The 19,482-nt window shown below is 42.8% G+C and overlaps 1 protein-coding gene across 1 annotated transcript; it reads left to right on the top strand.

Annotated features, from left to right (window-relative positions):
- The first annotated feature begins 12,816 nt into the window (after positions 1-12,816).
- Positions 12,817-16,886, top strand: Magel2 (MAGE family member L2). Its single transcript, XM_059253326.1, is given in 4 exon segments — positions 12,817-14,571; positions 14,626-15,927; positions 15,930-16,726; positions 16,835-16,886. Coding segments are annotated over 4 exon segments (3,906 nt in total).
- Positions 16,887-19,482: the final 2,596 nt, after the last annotated feature.

Here is a 19,482-nt window from a genome sequence, read left to right as displayed (position 1 = left end):
CAACCTCAACATGAGACATATACAGAAAGAGTATAAGACATATCAGAGAAATGGAGACATAGAGAATCATATGTTAATTAAATTTCCTAAATTAAATAAAGCTTCTGAATGGGGAGACCTTCTTAAGAGCACAGGCCTACCGTTGCTTTGATCCCTGGTGATTACAAGAACCCAAAGGGAATTCTCTCATAGATGGATAAAAAGAGAAACCAAACCAGTGGTTGACATTTATTGATTTCATAACATCCTACTTGACAAGCTATAGTTCCAAGGAGCCCAAAAGAAGTAAAAATCCACCCACCAAATCTCTCTTTCAGGGCATTTCCTAACTGATGACATGGAATAACACATTGAGAGCTGAAAGCAAGGGCAGGAAGACTTGTGATCTCTTCCTTGAGGGCAAAGCAGTGGCTGGAGAAGGCTAGTACAGGACAGGAGAAGAGAGCAGACACCCTGTAGTGCACAGACATCTCCTGATTGCAAGACAGCCCCCTGCAGAGATTATGTGCTGAGAAAGAGGACAGGCATGCTCTTCCCTAAGGTACACAAAAGCTTCATTGAGTGTCCAGCCTCAGCCTGACAAAAGCTGGAGGCAGGCAATAAACAGAAGAGCCATCTCCTGAGGCTGGAATATCCAGAAGCAGGTAGGGAATAAAGAGAAAATGAAATAAAACAAATACTCTTTTATTTTAAAAATTAAATGTGAAAATAAAGTTAAAACTACTTTATTGATAAAAAAAACCTATGGAAAATTGTTTTGTGAAGAAAGAAGGAAGTAGGCAGTAAGGAAGTGTTCATATTCATAAAACAAGCACCTGGGACTAATACACAGAGGTATGTAACACCTTCCTAATCTTATATTTGAAGCTCTGCTTAAAAATATCTTTTTCTATATAGAAAATAGGTTGAGCCAGTACAGTGAAGGTGAAACTAAGTATAATTGTAAGAAATCCCAAACATCACTCATCTTTTTATATCAAAGACCATATTTTGGTGGTCTGAGAGAATAATAGATAGCTTCCCCTGAGAGAAAATAGGATTTATGTTTGTTTATAATTATTTACACACACTGTCTCCAATACAACAAAAGGTAAGAAACAGATTGTGGAATGTATGATACATAGATGAGTACACTAATCTCGATTACAAGGGGATTTAGGCACTAACTAGATACTTGAACTGATATAGAAGAATTTGAAATAACTGTAATCAATGTGTCCCATTGTATTGTAACAAAGCAAATGGCACACATGAATTAATGAGGAATTTCAGATACAGTAACTACAAAAAAGACAAGAGAAAATAATGTAATGGAAAAATACAATAATAAAGTGAATGATAAATTGTGGACTTAAGAGCAAACTGAACATAGCAACAGACCAAAGAAGCAGTGAATATGAAGCCAGGTCAGAGAAAACCATGCAAACTGAAGTATAGAAAAATAAAGAGGGGTGAATATGCATTTAGTACTCATAAGGAAGTATGCAAACATGCACTTAATGTAGGAGAAAGAATATGACAGAATTATTTAAAGAGACAATAACCAAGAGTTTTGTTAAAGTGATAAAATTTATTAACCTGCTCACCAAATAAGTTTAGTAAATCCCAATCAGGATAAATAAATGATTATGACCATTAAACTATAAATAGGCAAATGTAAAAAAAAATTAAAGTTACAAAGTGGAGGAGGTAACAGAATGGAACAATGAGAAGAATTATTCTATTTCCAGATGACAACCAAAGAACACCTTTTAAATTTTCAATTTATTTTGAAGATGATACATAAAAATACAAAATGTTTACATAATATAGTGTAACTTGTGATGATTCATGTGTGCAATTGGATGATGCATACCTAGTTGCTAGAGTATGTGTTACTTCTTTGTGATGGAAGCATTCAAACTCCACTTTCTACCTTTGCAATTACACAGTGCAAATCACTATCTGCTGTTGCTCTACACAGATGCACTCCAGAACATCTTCTCCTGACTTGATCTTCATGTCCTGAGTTTTATTTTTCAGCATGTTCAAATGGAAAATGCATGACAACAAGAAAACAAAGGATATGAGCAGTTTAACTGGAATTACACTGTTATAAATATCTTATTCATGAACTTTGGCATACACAGTATTGGATTAAAGAGGAGTATTATATGCCATGAATGGCAGTGGACTCAGGTGCAATTATGAGGGACAGAGTGAGTCAGGATTGTAGCTAGCCTTGATATATAAAGACACCGAACAAAGAGAATAAAAATCAGTGTTGTATTAGTCAAACCATTATAAAAAGAGGACAGTGTAACAGATAATAAAGAAAGGATAATTACATTCTGCCAATTTTATTAATTCAAACTGGGAAATAGAAACAGATGGCCTATAGGAAAAAAATGAATCAACACAGTCAATTTATTCCTGATAGTAGTGACACTAAATGTTAATAAACAAATAGTCCATAAAAAAGCATAACTCTCTAGGATAGATTTTTTTAAAACCCAGAGCCTGAGTATGATAATTAAATCTTTGAATGAATTTACCTGGATCATGAGGTGCCTGAATCTTCAATCAATCATACTCAGAGTGTTTCAGTTAGAATGTTTTAGATGAACTTCACATTTAGTTTAGCAGAATAAATAAATCATTCAGATGAGTTGTATTCAGGCAGGTGAAGGCCTGAACAGACAGAAAAGACTGACCCTTTCTGGTTCTGAGGAGAAGATATCTCTTGCTTGATGGACTTTTTGGTGGGATACCTTTTTGCTTCCTTGAACTCAGCCTAGAAGTTAGTTCTTACTGGGTCTTGGGCGTGCCTCATTCTAACCACAACTACACAATTAAATTCTGAGGTCCTTGGATCTTCAGACCCATGCTGGAACTAAACCACAGATTGTCCTGGCCCTAAGCATGCTGACACTCACTCTACAGATTATAACTACAATGAGCAATTTATTCTCTATCTGACTCTGTCTTTTTGTCTGTGTCTGTGTCTGTGTCTGTGTCTCTGTCTCTCTCTGTCTCTGTCTCTCTCTCTGTCTCTCTCTCTCTCTCTCTCTCTCTCTCTCTCTCTCTCTCTCTCTCTCAGAAGCAAACATGTATAGATAATCCTCTACTAGCTGTGGGATTATACTCTGATAATCATTGTACATGCAAAAGTGTCATGGTTTGAAAATTACCCTTAATATTGGTAGCATATTGAACACCACAATAGCCTACTTAAATGTTCTCAGAACACTTACTATAGCCTATAGTTGAGCATTATCATCTGACACAAAATCCATTTATAATACTATATAATGTATACATCCTGGTGGGTTTACCTTTTTGTAGACATACTATAAAGCAAAATCACAGAACACAAAATCCAAAAATGTGAGCATTCAGAACACTGAATTGGATATCTGTTGCTTACCTCCCCTTATGACTCTGGGGCTGGATCACAGCTTGCTACCACTGCCCAGCACTGAAGAAAAATATCACATATCCTTCAAAATTCCAGTAAAAAGCCAGGCAGGAGCGGTGCAAGCCTTTAATCACAGCACTCAGGAGTCAGAGGCAGGCAGATCTCTGTGAGTTAGAGGCCAGCCTGGTCTGCAGAGTGAGTTCCAGAACAGCCAGGGTGACATAGAGAAATCCTGTCTCACAAAAAAAAAAAAAAAAGTCCAGTAAAAGATCAAATTCCAAGGCATTATTTTCACATGTTGTTTGCAATATTTTCAGCTTTTTAAAGATGGAAATTTATGAATTGAAGAATCATTAAGCCAGGGACCCCATCCATATACAACTCACTATTAGGGTTTCCAATGAGAGACTAGGAGCTACACAGATCTCTGACAGAGAGATAGGAAACTGGGCCTCAGATAGATAATGAAGATGGTAAATTCCTTCCTGGCTTCTTCCTCACACCCCTGACCCAAAACAAGGTCCTGGCAGGCCTTTTATCTCACCAGAAGGGCCTCCCTTCTGATTGACTAGTCACAGACTAGTCAGATATGATCCAGGCCAGTCCTAAACATGTTTACTCAAAGTCATAGGTCTATCCACTCCTCTTTCTTTGTCAAAATTGTACCACCCTAAAACAGGGAAGGAGATCTGCTCTGTACCACCATAAATGCATGTTTCCCTGAAGCCGGGAGCCACTTGGCTCCCCTTTCTTTGTTTAAGTTGACCAATCCAAAATCAGGAGCACAGGATCTATCCCAGGCCACCAAAAACAGTTAAAATCTCAGCCCTCTGGGGAAAAGTGGATTTCCGAATGTTCTCTGTTCTGCAGGGAGTCTTGCTTTGTGCCTTGCTCTTTGTCTGTCTCTGTGAGTGTGTGTTTCTTCACTTTAATGAAGTTTGTTAACCATTGCTGCCTGCTGTGTCTGAGATTTTCCTGCCCTTTAATTATTTAACTGGCAGAGGAAAGAAACCCAGTCAGACCTCTAGACAGTAAAACACTGAGCAAAAGATGTAAATAAACAAAGTATACAATGACCAAGCTCCAGAAAGCCAGGGTGGCCCTTTTAGTGTCAAGCAAAAAAGCTTTCAAATCATAAACACTAACAGATCTAAGAGGGCATTTCATAACAATTAAGGGGTCAAATAGAAAGAAATAAACACATGCAATGTTGACAACATACCAAAAGAGTAGATGGCATATTAAATTCAATAGTCAAACTAAGTAGAAGAAATAAACAAGTTTCCCCACATGAGACTTTACACTTCTCAGAATAAGCGAGTGAGCACCCAGAATCAAAAACAGGGTAAAACTAAGATAAGAGCAATCTGCTCAGAACATGTTTAAAACTGCCTCCCAGCACAGGAGTGCATCTGAGACAGCCTTGCTATGGAGCCTAGGTTGGCCTCAAACTATTATTTCAAAGTAAATTCAGTATGGGGAATTTATATATTTCTTTGAATAAATCTGGCCGTATTATACCTATTATCTTACTACACTGGAGTTAAATTAGAAAGAGGTGTAATTAAAATTGGCATAAAATGTTTAAGTGTTTAGCAATTAATAAAATTTGAAATAGACCACAAGTCAAAGAAGTAACATAGGAAAATATGAAATAGTTTTGAATTAATTAAAAAATGTTGAATGTTTTAAAATGTTAGGTATAATAAAGGTTAATGAAAAGTACATGACTTTCAATACTCATATTATAAAACAGTAAATATTTCAGATCAATGATCTATGCATGCACATTAAGAATACTGAAAGAGAGCCAAGCATGATCACAAATGCTTTTTTTAATAACAGCACTTAGTGGACAGAGGCAACTCTGTGGGTTCAAGGCCCACGTGGTGTACATAGTGAGTTCCAGGCCAGTTTTTGTCTTTTGTTTTTGCTCTTGTTGTTGTTTACCTAATGTAGCTAGGCAGTGGTGGTGTACACCTTTGATCCTTTCATTCAGGAGACAGAGGCAGGTAGATCTCTGTGAGTTGAAGCCAGCCTGGTCTACAGATTGAGTTCCCGGACTTCCAGGACTACACAGTGAAAACTTGTCTCAAAAAAAAAAAAAAAAGATAGTAGAATTGAGAGAGAAAGAATGTTAGTGCATTAACTGCATGACAAAACATTTGTTGAGATTGCTTATGTTGTCTTAGGGCAAGGGCTTTGAAAGAAGATGCTGATGGAGAGGGGAAGGTTCCAGTTCATAACAAGAATGAAATATCTCAATGGGCAAAGAAACTTAAGTCAAACCTGTGATCTGAGTTCAATCCTCAGAACTCTTGTAAATTTGGAAAGAGGGAACTGACTCGTAATAATTGTCCTCTACCCCGCATATGTATGCTATGGCAACACAAACACAACCACACACAATACAATAGTATTAGTAAGTTTTAAAATTAATAGTAAAAAAATTCAAAGGGAAACTGAAGACTAATATAGAGATGCCAAAAGAGTCACAAAGGGAGATTCTATTATCTTTTCCCTTCCCTAAAGGGAAATTATAAAATTTAAGTTGCTTACCAATTAAGAGATTAACTGCCAATAAAGAAATATTTCGAATACTTATAATTTTAGCTGAAAAACTTGACAACTTAAATGAAATTCAACTTTAAAAAAAAACTAAAACCATCTTTGAAAAGGTGCCAAGTGTGGTGAAGATGTGTTTAATCCTAGTACTCAAGAGATAGAGGCACTGGAGGTTGGAGGCCAACTGGTCTACATAGTGAATTTCAAGATATCCAGGGCTATGTAGAAAGACCCTGTCAGAATTTTTTAATAGAAGTCAAAACTTGCCAAAGTTTCACTGCGGAAAGAAAGAACATGAATTTCTGCTGAAATCAATGAAGGAATAAAACCTTGCTAGAAAGAAAGCAGCAGTATGAAACATTCAAAAAAAGATATATAGATTGTCTTTAAATATAAAAATGTCCTCATCATCTAATGCTAGAAAATCACCAGGCAAATATATATCAAGTAAGAGATTTGTGCCTAACACATGCAACAAACTCTTTAAAAATAATCAAAAAGAGAGAGAGAGAGAGCAACTTTAAAATGACCTAAAGAATTAACATATATCTCACAAAATAATGTGTGTTATAGTTTGTGTGCAAATGTGCATCTGTATTGCATTTACATTGTATGAGATATAGGTCATCAAGAGATGAATCACAGCCAGGCAGTGGTGATGCATTCCTTTAATCTCAGCACTTAGGAGGCAGAGCCAGGTGCATCTCTGTGAGTTCAAAACTAGCCTGGTATACAGAGTGAGTTCTAGGACAGTCAAGACAACACAGAGAAACTCTATCTTGAAAAACAAAACAGCAAAATAAAAAAAGAGAGAGAGATGGTTCACATTATGTAGAACATTGTATATGTTTTATGGTAGCACTCTCTACACAATCACACAAGGAGTAAGTGTAAGAATACTTGGAGTTTCATATCTACTAAGGCAGTTTTGGCCAGTCGTCTCCTAAAACACTAGACTTTGTGAATTAATCCAGGCACAGAAGGAGATATATATCAAACATTTTAATCACTGTGTGGCAATGTTCCTACTAAACATTTGTCAAAATCCATAGCACAAATAATACCAAGAGTTAAACCTGGTGTTTAAACTACGACTTTGGGTTAGAAGTATGTTTCAGTATAAATTCATTGATTGTAACAGATTAATTGCTTTGATGGAAGTTGTTGACAGTGAGAGAGTTTGTATGTTCTTCTGTTGTTGATATCTTTAGATAGGCTCTTGAGCCAATCCCTTATGGACAATAAATGAGAACATGTCACATTCTTTAAAAGGCATGCCATGGAGGTGGTAAATAAAGGCTACAACTTACCAGTGATTCTGAGGGAGGGAACAGGAGTTTCTAAGACTGTAAAATATTCTGTATATTAATATGAATGCATTCATTCCTTATTAATGAGGCTATATCTGACATCTACATCATCATTGTGTGAATGACTACAAATGTTCTTACCCATACTTGCATGGTATAGCATACTCCTAAGTTATGTTAGATAATATCACTATTGAATGCATGGTTATAGTGGTGTGCACATACACATATAAATTTAACAAGAACCATAGAACTACTACATGAACCATCCATCTCATTCTTAAATATATACTGCCAAAGAAAGGAAATCAATATATTAAATAAATATCCACGTGTCATAGCTCACACCTGTAATCCCAAAACTCAAGAGGCTGAAACAGGAGAATTGTCAGGAGAAACTAACCTGAACTTCATCATGCATTCCAGGTCTTCCAGACTACGGATGGATTAACTATCTAGATAACCAACAACAACAACAACAAAAAGAAATGCATGAATCTCATGTTTATTATTACATTGTTTATAATGACCAACATATGGGATTAATGATGGGTCCTACAGAAAAATGAGTAGACTAAAAAAACAAACAAACAAACAAACAAAAAACATGATATATACACAAAGTGGGATTCAGCCAGAGAAAAAGAAAAAAAAAACTCATTTGCTGCGTCGTGGATGGAACGGGAAGGCATTGTATGAAATGAAAGCCCGAGCACAAAAGGAAAAATACTTGTTCTCTCTCCTTAATAGAGGTTTAAAATTTGATGTAATAGGCATAGAGAGTAGGATAATAACTGCTGGTTTCTCGGTGGAGATTGGGAGGGAGATAGAAAGAAGCGAGACGGCATTTACCAAAACACAGTTAGGTAAGAATAATAAGCTTTATTATTCTGTGGTACTTTAGGATGATGGTAATTCACAATAATTTACCGTATTTTTACAGAAAACTAGGATGAATTTATTGTGTGGCTCTTAATATAAAGAAATAATCACTAGGTAAGGAGATAGAAATGCTGATGACTCTTCTTTGGTAACTACAGAGTGTATAGATGTATCTAATTATCACACCCCATAAATATCTGTAATTTTTATGACAATTAACTTTAAAATGTCCATCACCATCAATTTGACAAGAATGGACTACTTGCCAATCTGAATATAGAATTGTACAAATACAATTTCACATTCACTACAATACTATCATCAAAAAGGTTAAAGTTACAAAAATTTGCAATGTTTCGAGTATCTGGAATCCCTTTATATTCTGAAAGAGGATAAAATTTCCTGACCCAACTGTAGTGACTGCTTCAGACTCTTATAAACAAATACCAGACCTTTGACCTCACCATTCACCCCTAGTAATTTAGCTAAAATAAATGAAAGCATATGTTACCAAGGACAAGGAAAGGAATTTACTAATAACACTGGGTTATAACTCTCTCAGATACTAATAGGTAATAGGTAAATGAATTGTGGAGTTGCAAATACAATTCTATCAATTTCAGAGTTAGATAACAAATTTTCCAATAGGAACAAAATGTCTGCATCTTAGAAAAGTTCATCAAACAACAGAATCTAGACCAAAAAAAAAAAGTATATACATACTGGTGGCATTTATGAACATAGAGCTAAGCAAACTGAACACACACCAGCTGAGGAAATGTTTGATTTTGAAGATAGAAAAAACTGGCTATAGTGGCAAATGGGAATTTTCTTTAATGATAAAAATACCCTTTGAATGTTATATCCTACATGACAGAATTAATTAAAACTATTTTAAATCTGTGCATTTTATTGTATTTTAATTATGTAAAAATTTTAAGGGTTTGGACATTACTAATTTAGTGATTAAGACTGCTGGCTTTGGCTACAAACAGAACATATTAAAAATCTGCATTCTGCCATCTATTACCAAATCTTAAGCAAATAAATTAACATTCTGATCCTACACTATTTGTATACAAAATAAAACCAAATACTTATAGATTTATTTTAAACAACAAATAGTATGTGAAGATATGAAGGTAATATTTTATCATGTAACAATCATTCAATAAATAATATTTTACTATCTTAATGAAGCCCTTAAAATTTTTCTCTCAACTATTTTAAAGTCTGGTATCTCCAGTGTTTTGTTTGTTTTCTTGCACAGTCTATCTGGAAGCATTCAATAGTCTTTCCCAGTTTTGTTTTCTTTTTTTCTTTTCATTGATGCACATTTAGCCACGTACTACTCATGTTCCAGGCAGAAGTAAATACTTACTTATTTGTGTCAATTATGACCTATATGTTTTTTTCACGATGATTCCTTATTGCACTAAAATCATCATATTAATATCTGTATAGAATAACAATAAGATCTTGTCTCAGAGTTTTTGTTTATAATTTTATATATAGCACACTTCTAGGCATCTAGTGAATGTTTGACAGAAGATATTTCATAAACAGATGATTTCAGAGCTTGTGAAAATCACAACTTACCCCCCCCCCCTTTGGAGTATCTATCCGAGGTCTACCACCTAAATTGGATACATAGAGAATCAGCTTTGGTGTTAAGAGCTCTCAGCTTCACTGCACGGCGGCTTACGGGCCGCTCGACATTAACTAGTGTGCCAAAGCGAAGCTCTCAAATCTAACACTGCTCCTATGATATGAGGGTGAATTTTCTTTCTTCCGTTTGTTCAACTATTTTCTCACATCTATTATACACTGGTTTAAGTTATTGAAAGGACAGACAGATGCCAAAATTCCATGAATGTTTCATATCCATTTCCATTATGTTTTCTATGAATTTCCTTGAATTTTCAAGCCCTTCTGTAGAGGAGGAACACTTACGGAGGAAAAAGGCTATACCGCGCAAAAGGCTATACTCGCGCAAAAGGCTAATGGGGGACTCTGAATGCTGGAGGATTTCACAAAGAGAAAGGGCACTAGGATTGTGGTACAGATGTCTCTCTAGTCTGGAGACACTTGAATTTTTATGTTTTTAACATGGTCCGTTTCAGAAGGGAACCATATGCTCCTTGGTACCTGGGTATGATTTGAGATGGAGAATTCTAATTGCTCAGCATATACGGATTTGTATTTTGACGAAGTGTCCACCGTTACTGGCCCCCTCTATAGTCCCGAAATACTCAATTCTCAATTTTTCCTGTTGTTGACATGTGTTACCAAAGAGAGGCCAGTGTACAGGTTGTGAGTTATTTATCATTTGCTTCTAATTATACCTACATCTTTTTCTTTGTCTCCCTGAATAATTCCTAATCATTTCTTTCTGCCTTGTATGTTGTCTGTTTACATAATCAGATGCTCTCTTTTTATAAAACAGGTTTGGTGGGAGTTGATGTCCTATGGCAGAACTATTCATTGATGTCGAAGTCAGTGAGAATAACCATGCCCTGCTGAAAATCATTTGCCATGTGGGATGACCTACACTTTGGCAGACTGAAAGCCAAATCTGTCACAATTCTAGAAAGCAAATGGTTAGCAGGATAACTTAATCTGATGTGTTTATTTATGTGAGTTAGCATATGAGGAAAATGAACCAATTTTCATCAAACCACCCACAGTTAGAAACAGCCATGTGGCAGAGCAGATAATAGAGAGCAAAGGGATTATGTGTTTATTGTCGGTTCCTGTCAAAGGATTCTCATCCCCTGTGTCACAATTCCTATATAAATGGGGCCTATGAACCCGAGGTAAGGACTGAAATCCAGCACAGCAATGCAGTACTCATGCTGCAAAAGGCTATTTCTGTCTTGAACGCATGTATACCAAAGTGATAGATCATCATGAATTACTGTTGTAACATGCTTTTAGTGGCTAGACGTTCTCTGAAATACGAGTCCAAAATTCTTATCAGTTTCAGAAAGAGTAGTCCTGGAGCACATTTCTTCTTTAGGACCCACAAATAAAAATTTGAGGAACACTTGTTACGGGTATCTTAGGAGTGGGGTGCAGCCTTCATCATCCTCTTCTGCCCCCTTGTGGTTTCCTTTCCTCACATCGGACTCTTGCCCCTAGGCGGCAAACAACCCCTTCTAAAAGAACCATAATGTTAATTACCTTGTAAATATCCAGAAAAGTCCCTGACTAAACTGAGATTGCTGCTTAGTTTTCAGAAGAAAGAAAGATTCAGTACACGGTAATTTTCATGTCTCCTGATTTATCTGTTAGCAAGGCATGGGTCCTACTGTTGAGCTGATTTTTCAGAAAGTTTCCTGTATTCTCTATTTTTCTAGATATATCTGTAAGTCTCTGCTAGCCTATTTGCTGTTTTATGGCTCATTGCTTCATTTTTGATTTTTAGGATGTCTTTCACACTCTATTGTCTCATCTCACCTACTTCACAGGTGGATTCTCCCACATTAAAAATGCCGCCTCCATGAATTTCTGTTACTTAACTTCCAAGATTCCTTTTCTTACCTTTCTAACTGACGCGTTTTTTTTTCCTCTACGATGCAGTCAGTACTATTCTTCTAGATGAGTGTAGATTTTTTTCTCTCCTAACACACTCTTTTCCAACTATGTTCACTACGGTTGCTCTGTTTTGATTTAAAAAAAAATGGACAAACTTGACTCCCAATCCTCTGAGTGAATACAGATATATGAGAGCACCTAGGGTATTCCGGGTTGACTGCCCCGTGCCTGGCAAGTACTTCTTAATCTCTCTTACCCTGTGCCTCCTGCCTTCCATATATCCCTGAGAGAATAAACTACCCCTGGAAATTCATACTTTTCCAAGACAGATACATGAATATACTCCCCATTTTTTCTAAACCTTCGTTAACTTGAATAGCTGTCTGGTATAGCTCCCCAGTCCCGCTTACGTCAATAGGCTTCGTTTCTGAGCTCAGACCACACCACTGCCCCCACCTTTGGACATGTTCCATGTTGCTAGTGGTCTGTCCCCACTTCATAATGCAGCACAGTGATTTTTCTAAAGCATAAATCTGTCCCTGTCATTTGCCTATGTAAACTCATGCTTAAAGAGGCTGAACTAGTTGAATTGGGAAACTATTAGAGCAGGAGACTGAATCCTGTGTCAGTCAATGGTTTGGTAAACGCCCCTCTGCACAATCCACTTGTGGTGGTCGGGGGCGGGGAAGGGGCGGGATTGAGCCCCCTCCCTCCTCCTTCTTACTGCGGAGAGCTGCAGAGCCAGTCCGCACTCACGGCGAGCTGTGAGAGCTGAACTGCGAGCTGCGCTGTGGAGGCACTTGGCTGAGAGCTGCGGAGGAAGTCAGACAGCGCTCTCTGAGAGCTGTGGTGCCAGCCAGGCAGCGCTCGCTCGCTGAGAGCTGCGGAGAGATCCAGGCAGCACTCGCTGAGCGCTGCGGTGCCAGCCAGGCAGCGCTCGCTGAGAGCTGCGGAGAGAATCCGCAGCTGTCTCTCAGAGCGGCAGGGTGAGCCAGGCAGCGGAGCTGGCTTCCCACAGAGCTCGCGATGGATGGGGATCCTCCTGGGCCGCCACGTCGGCATTCTCAACACTGGAAGAAAAAACGCAGCAATCGGAGACGGGCAGCTAGCAGTCAATCAAGGGACATGTCGCAGCTAAGTACGAACCTGGGTGATTCCAGCCCTCCGGAGTCCCCAGTGCCTCCAGCCCATAGCCGCCCTACAGTACTGATGCGGGCTCCGCCTGCTTCCTCCCGGGCTCCTCCAGTCCCTTGGGATCCACCTCCAGTGGACTTGCAGGCTCCCCTGGCTTCTTGGCAGGCTCCTCAGGCTGCCTGGGAGGCTCCAGAGGGCCAGTTGCCTGCCCCAGTGGCTCAGCTGGCCCAGCCTCCTGCCCTAGGGGCCCCAATGGTCCAGGCTCCCCCTCTGGGGGGGGCGATGGCCAAGCCTCCAACTCCTGGAGTCTTGATGGTCCATCAGCCCCCTCCGGGAGCCCCAATGGCCCAGCCATCAACTCCAGGAGTCCTGATGCTTCATCCTTCTGTCCCGGGGGCCCCTTTGGCTCATCCTCCTCCCCCAGGAAGCCAAATGACACACCCTCCTCCTCCTCCTCCTTCTGGGACCCCGATGGCACACCCTCTTCCTGGGACCCCAATGGCCCACCCTCCTCCTCCTCCTCCTCCTCCTCCTCCTCCTCCTCCTCCTCCTCCCCCTCCTCCTCCACCTCCACCACCTCCTCCTCCTGGGACCCCTATGGCCCACCCTCCTCCTCCTGGGACCCCTATGGCCCATCCTCTTCCACCTGGGAACCCGATAGTGCATCCTCTGCCTCCTGGAACCCCGATGGTCCATCCTCCCCCACCTGGAACTTCAATGCCGCATGCTCCAATTCCGGGGACACCGATAGCCCAGCAACCAACTCCAGGAGTCCTGATGACCCAGCAGCTGACACCGGGAGTCCTGATGGTCCAGCCTCCTGCTCCAGGAGCTCCGATGGTCCAGCCTGCTCCACCAGCTGCCTTGATGACCCAGCCTTCACCTTCGATAACTACGATGGCCAAGCCTCCAGGTCCTGGTGTCGTGATGATCCATTCTCCAGGTGCCAGAGCTCCAGTCATTCAGCCTCCAGTGTCAGGAGCACCGATGGCACAGCCAGTGTTGCCCCCAGGGCAGCCTCTGACTTCGTGGGCCCCACAGGGTCAGCCTCTGATCCTGCAAATCCAGTCTCAAGTCATAAGGGCTCCTCAACAGGTTCCCCCTGCCCCATCAACCCCACAGGTGCAACTGGGTACAGGCCCTAGCTGGCAAGCCACCACACCCAACTGGCAGGTGACGCCCCAGGGTTGGCAGGGGACGCCCTTGAACTGGCAGGGCACGCAGGTCTCTTTGCAGGCCCCCACAATAGCCTGGCAGGCCCCTCCTATGCGCCAAGGGTTCCCACCTATTCGTCCTGGTCCCGCACCCATTCGACCTGGAGCGCCTGCAATACTCCGCCAGATGCCACCTGTGATTCGTCAGGCCCCATCACTGATGCGGCAAATCCCACCATTGATCCGCCAGGCCCCTCTACCTATCAGACAAGCTACACATGGCATAGCAAGCCAGACTCATCTGTGGCAAGTCCTGCCACCCCCGCCTCCACTGCGCCAGGCTCCACATACTCGTCTGCTGATCCCCAGGATGCCAGGGACACCTCATGTGCCTACAGCACCACAAGTTACTCAGATACATTTGGTGCCACAGGCAGGCCTACAGGTGCCCCAGACATTGTTCCCAGCATCACTGTCTATCACAATTCCTGTGCCCCAGATTGCCCCTCAGTCTGGTCCCCGAGGTATGCATTGCCCAACCATCATCTGGCAGGCCCCCAGAGGCCAGCCCCCGGCGCCACAGGAGCTCCAGGTGCCACAGGAGCTCCAGGTGCCACAGGAGCTCCAGGTGCCACAGGAGCTCCAGGTGCCACAGGAGGTCCCGGTGCCACAGGAGGTCCCGGCGCCACAGGAGGTCCCGGTGCCAGAGGAGGACCCGGTGCCAGAGGAGGACCCGGTGCCAGAGGAGGTCCCGGTGCCAGAGGAGGTCCCGGTGCCACAGCAGCTCCAGGTACCACAGGAGGTCCAGGTGCCACAGGAGCTCCCGGTGCCACAGGAGGTCCCAGTGCCACAGGAGCTCCCGGAGCCACAGGAGCTCCCAGTGTCACTGGAGTTCCAGGAGGTACAGCAGGCCCGGGCAAGGGGCTGGCAGGCACCCAAGGCACCCACTCACTTCTGGCAGCCTGCGCCTGCCCAGGAGACCCAGGAGCAGGCCACTCAGCTCACCCATGTGGAGCAGCAGCAGCCCTTTCGGGGAGTTCCAGCCTCCCACAGAAGCCGGCAAACTCGGAGGCATACCCACCAGGCCCAAGCCACAGGCCTGCAGGCAGAACTGCCCTCAATACAACCGCAGCCTTCTTGGCAAGGCCCACCCCCAACAGCGCAGGCACAGCCCGGAGCCTCGAGAGCACCAACAAATTTTCCCAGGGGCCCCACTAGGTCACACATGACTCCGTCAGGAGAACCTGGCCCCTCTTCTCTAGAACCTAGGGGCCCTCCTAGAGATCGTAGGTCCTCTGCAAGGGACAGAAAGGGCCCTCCAAAAGATCGCATGATCATTGGTGCCACGTTCTGTGCTCCAAGGGCAGCATCAGCATCCAGGGCTTACCTGCCAACTGCTTGGAGAAACTTGCCTGCCACATCAGAGAACTTAGCTGCCACTTCAAGGGTCTTTCCACCTACCTCTCATTTTCAGGCTGCCTCTTCTAATGCCTTTAGAGGTCCATCAGCCACCTCAGAGAGCCCAAAGTCACTGCCATTTGCTCTGCAGGATCCTTATGCCTGTGTAGAGGCCCTGCCTGCAGTTCCCTGGGTTCCATTTCCTGAGGTGAATGCCTCCTCAGCATGTAAGGCAGTGCCTGCCATCCTGATGGTGACAGCAGCTGCCCCCCAGGCAAGTGCCACTATTCCAGAGGCCTCCAAGTCTGCAGAGCCACCACGGCGCTCTGGCAAAGCCACCAAGAAGAAGAAGCATCTGGAGCCCAAAGAGGAGGATTGTGGCCATAGGATGACCTCACGCGACTGGCGGGGGCCCCGACCCTGTGAGAGTACCAGGCAGAATGACTGGGAGATCCAAAGGGCAATGCAGCTTCTGGGGGACCGAGACTCCTTCTACACTCCCCAGGGTATGAATGGCTTGGGATGCCCCAATACCTCTAGGATTCCAGGGGGGGGGGCATTGATGGCCCCAGCACTTCACAAGATCAGAGGTTCTGTGGTGGATCAGGGGGGTCTCAGCCATGGGCAGTCTCTGAGGTTCCAAGTGTCTCTCGGGGGTCCAGTGCTGCTCAGGGGGTCCCTAATGGGGAGAGTCAGCCATTGTCTCCCTTAGATGAGAGGGCAGATGCTTTGGTGCAGTTTCTCTTGGCCAAGGACCAAGCCAAGGTGCCCATCCAGCTCTCAGAGATGGTAAGTGTAGCCATCCGAGAATATAAAGATGAGAGCTTAGACATCATCAGACGGGCCAATGCTAAGCTAGAGTGCACCTTTGGGTGTCAGCTGAAGGAAGTGGACACCAAAACCCACTCCTACATCATTGTCAGGAAGACAGGGTACCCTCAGTGCAGTCTGCCACCGTTCTATTTAGACAGGCCAAAGTTCAACCTCCTGGTGGTAGTCCTGAGCCTTATCTTTATGAAAGGCTACAGTATCAGAGAGAACCTACTCTTTAATTTTCTATTCCAGTTAGGACTGGATGTCCACGAGACAAGTGGTCTCTTCAGGAGCACGAAGAAGCTCATCACCCGTGTGTTTGAGGAACACAGGTACCTAGACTACAGGCGAGTCCCGTTCATGGAGGCAGCAGAACACGAGCTTCTCTGGGGGCCGCGCGCATTCCTCGAGACCAACCAGGTGCACATCTTGAGATTGTTGGCCGCACTCTGCGCGAACCAGGCCCAGACTTGGACATCCCAGTACCTTGAGTTACTGTCGGCGTTGGAATACAAGGACACAAACGAGACATCCCAGTACCCTGAGTTACTGTCAGCGTTGGAATACAAGGACACAAACGAGACATCCCAGTACTTTGAGTCACTGTCGGTGTTGGAATACAAGGACTCCAACAAGGAGCCTAGTGACAGTGACAATGACACCCATGACCCCACCAGCAGTCCCCATCCTTATTAATAGGTGTTACCAAGATGAACTAATGAACTTATTATCCCTGTGGGGTACCAGGCCAAAGGCAACTGACAATGGGGGGAGGGGGGACACTGTGCTTTCTGGTGTTTTTGGTATTGATCTGTGTGTGTAAGTTTGAATTTTCAGCCTGTTTTTATATTTGCCAAAGCTTTGTACACTTTTGTGAGGTGTTGATTTAAACTGGCTGCTCTACTGTTTTGTATTTTGGCATCTGTATTTTTAAATGAGATCTGTGGTTCCCTGTTTTGTGTTCTAGTTGTTATGTTGTGGTATCAGAGTCGTGCTACCTTTGTGAAATGAAGTGACAGTCCATCCGTCTTGTTCTGTTTAAGTGAAATCATACTAGAATGTTCTTTGGTTGTTAACATGACTCATCAGTAAAATACAGTCTGGAGAAAAGTAAAGATCTATATCTATATAAATTTACTTTTAGCATAACATGAAGTAGTTTGTCTTTATTCTAATTTTGAACCTGGGTGGTGGGAGCCCGACTTTACCACACTCCATTCACACACACAAACGCCAAGATTATTATCAGTGATAGTAAAATCCATGGGTGCTGACAGCTTCCCAGAAGAGTACTCCATTCATCGTATAGTAATGCAGTGATCGTGGTGGGTGGGGAAGCCAGAGATTTCCTTAAAGTGAAAGTAAAACTTCTTAAGTAAGACGGGCCAAATTAAGAGGGGTCTGTACGCCCCCTTTGCTTTAATTTTCACAATAACTTTTCAAATTAGACATCAGGTCTAATTTGTAGGTGAGGCTATAAGATACAAATAGGTTCATTCAATTGCATATATGGTGGCACGCTGGAAAAATTATAATTCCAAGCAGAAAAATCTCCTCAAGGGTGTTTGGAAAAGGGGGATACTCTACCTCAGGACAGTATAACCTGGGTTTACTAGCCACCGTGGAAAAAAACTCCAAAGACATCCTTGCCGGTCATGAGCCCAGTGAAAGATGTCTAGTAGTTCAAATGTGGAAAGCATCGATGCACTACACGGGTACCAGAATGGAAATATGTTCCTCCTAATATACTAGGATCCCACCATGGAAAAAGAAAACCAGGGTTTAGGAAGTTAAGGATTTTGCAGATTACAGGTGGCCATCGCAAGGGGAGGGCAGGAAATTGCAGGGCACCTCCTTGAGACGTAGAGTTCCATGGAAAACTGAGAGGAAAGGGTTAATCCTAGTGCACAGTGAGGAAAAGGTGACAAAGTCTGGAGGGACTAAATGTCCGCAGCCAGCCTTTAGTTACAGGACCCCCAAGGACAGGAACCTGGCAAAGGGCTGACCCGCCTGGCAGGGGAGGGGCGGGGGTGAATTCACGTACATGTGAATGTAGCACACATGAAAAGACTGCCCAAAGGTCACAGCTCTTCCACGGGGACAGAGAGCTGCTCGCCACCTCTTGTCCTGTCTGAATCAAGAAATCCAACCCCATGTCTTCCCATTCTTCCAGAAAAGCAGGGCGACAGGCGATGGGAGCAGCAATGATAGAACTTGCCTGCCACCTACTGGCCGAATGCAGTTGCACAGCTGCCTCTGAGGCCTTTGTCTCCCCTAAGGCTTAACTTCACTCCGCACTAATTGCTTCATAACCTTTCCCATAATTTTACTTCTGTCTGTGCCCAACAATCTCTTTTTTTTTCTTTTACACAATAAGCCAAAGTCAAACAGCTCTCCATGTCCAACCCAAGTTTCAATCAAGGATCACTACCCTCGGTCCTGTTGCGGCTTAGGACGAAGTGGTGAGGTCTCTCCTGCCATCGCAAAGCGACCTTTGTCAGGGAATTGGCCCCTACTCCACCCTTGACCTTCACGGATGCACGTAATTTCACCCAGGATCCACTGGGACAGCGTTTTACTAAAATTCAGAGGGTAAGAGGACCCTGACGATCTAGTAACTCTATCTTTAGTGCTTGGCAATAGTAAAATTATCGAGTGTCGGCTGAGGAGGGGTGTACCATGATGATAAATGGGCATGTGGATCTAGTGAGACTTGATTTTTTGTGGTTACTTCTATGGTTTTTCTTTTTCAAAAAAAATGTGTGTGTGTGTGTGTGTGTGTGTGTGTGTGTGTGTGTGTACTAGAGAAAGTTTCCCACATACTCAATTTCGGAAGCTACCATCATCTGACTTTGCAGCTATATTTCAGGTACTGCTGGCCTACAGTAGAAAAGTTCCTCACCACACAGCTGATAGAAATGTTAAAGAATGGGAACCAATGTTAGAGCATATCATGCATAGGAGAAGTAACAGAAAGCTTTTTTTCATTATGCATGTAAAACTGAATTATTCAAATATTCCACAGAAAATTTGAACACTGAACGCTGTGAAAGTAGGAAGCAGAACCAAATAGCCAGGATACATGAACACAAAGTAGAAAAAGTGGGGACAAACCAAAGTACTAATGGAGATACACATTGTACAAAGCTTTTGGCCGTACTATGCAGGACAATAAAACACCTCGGAATAAATAAGCAGGAAACATTGGGCACAACACATACAGACAACAACTGCTGAGCTTTTGCATCTCCCTATTATTCAAAGAAAGGAGTACTAGGTCAGTATTCATTTC

The sequence above is a fragment of the Peromyscus eremicus genome, chromosome 1 (assembly GCF_949786415.1).
Source record: "Peromyscus eremicus chromosome 1, PerEre_H2_v1, whole genome shotgun sequence".
Lineage (NCBI taxonomy): Eukaryota > Metazoa > Chordata > Mammalia > Rodentia > Cricetidae > Peromyscus > Peromyscus eremicus.
Note: the sequence above shows the minus strand (reverse complement) of the source record. Positions and strands in the feature narration are given on the sequence as shown.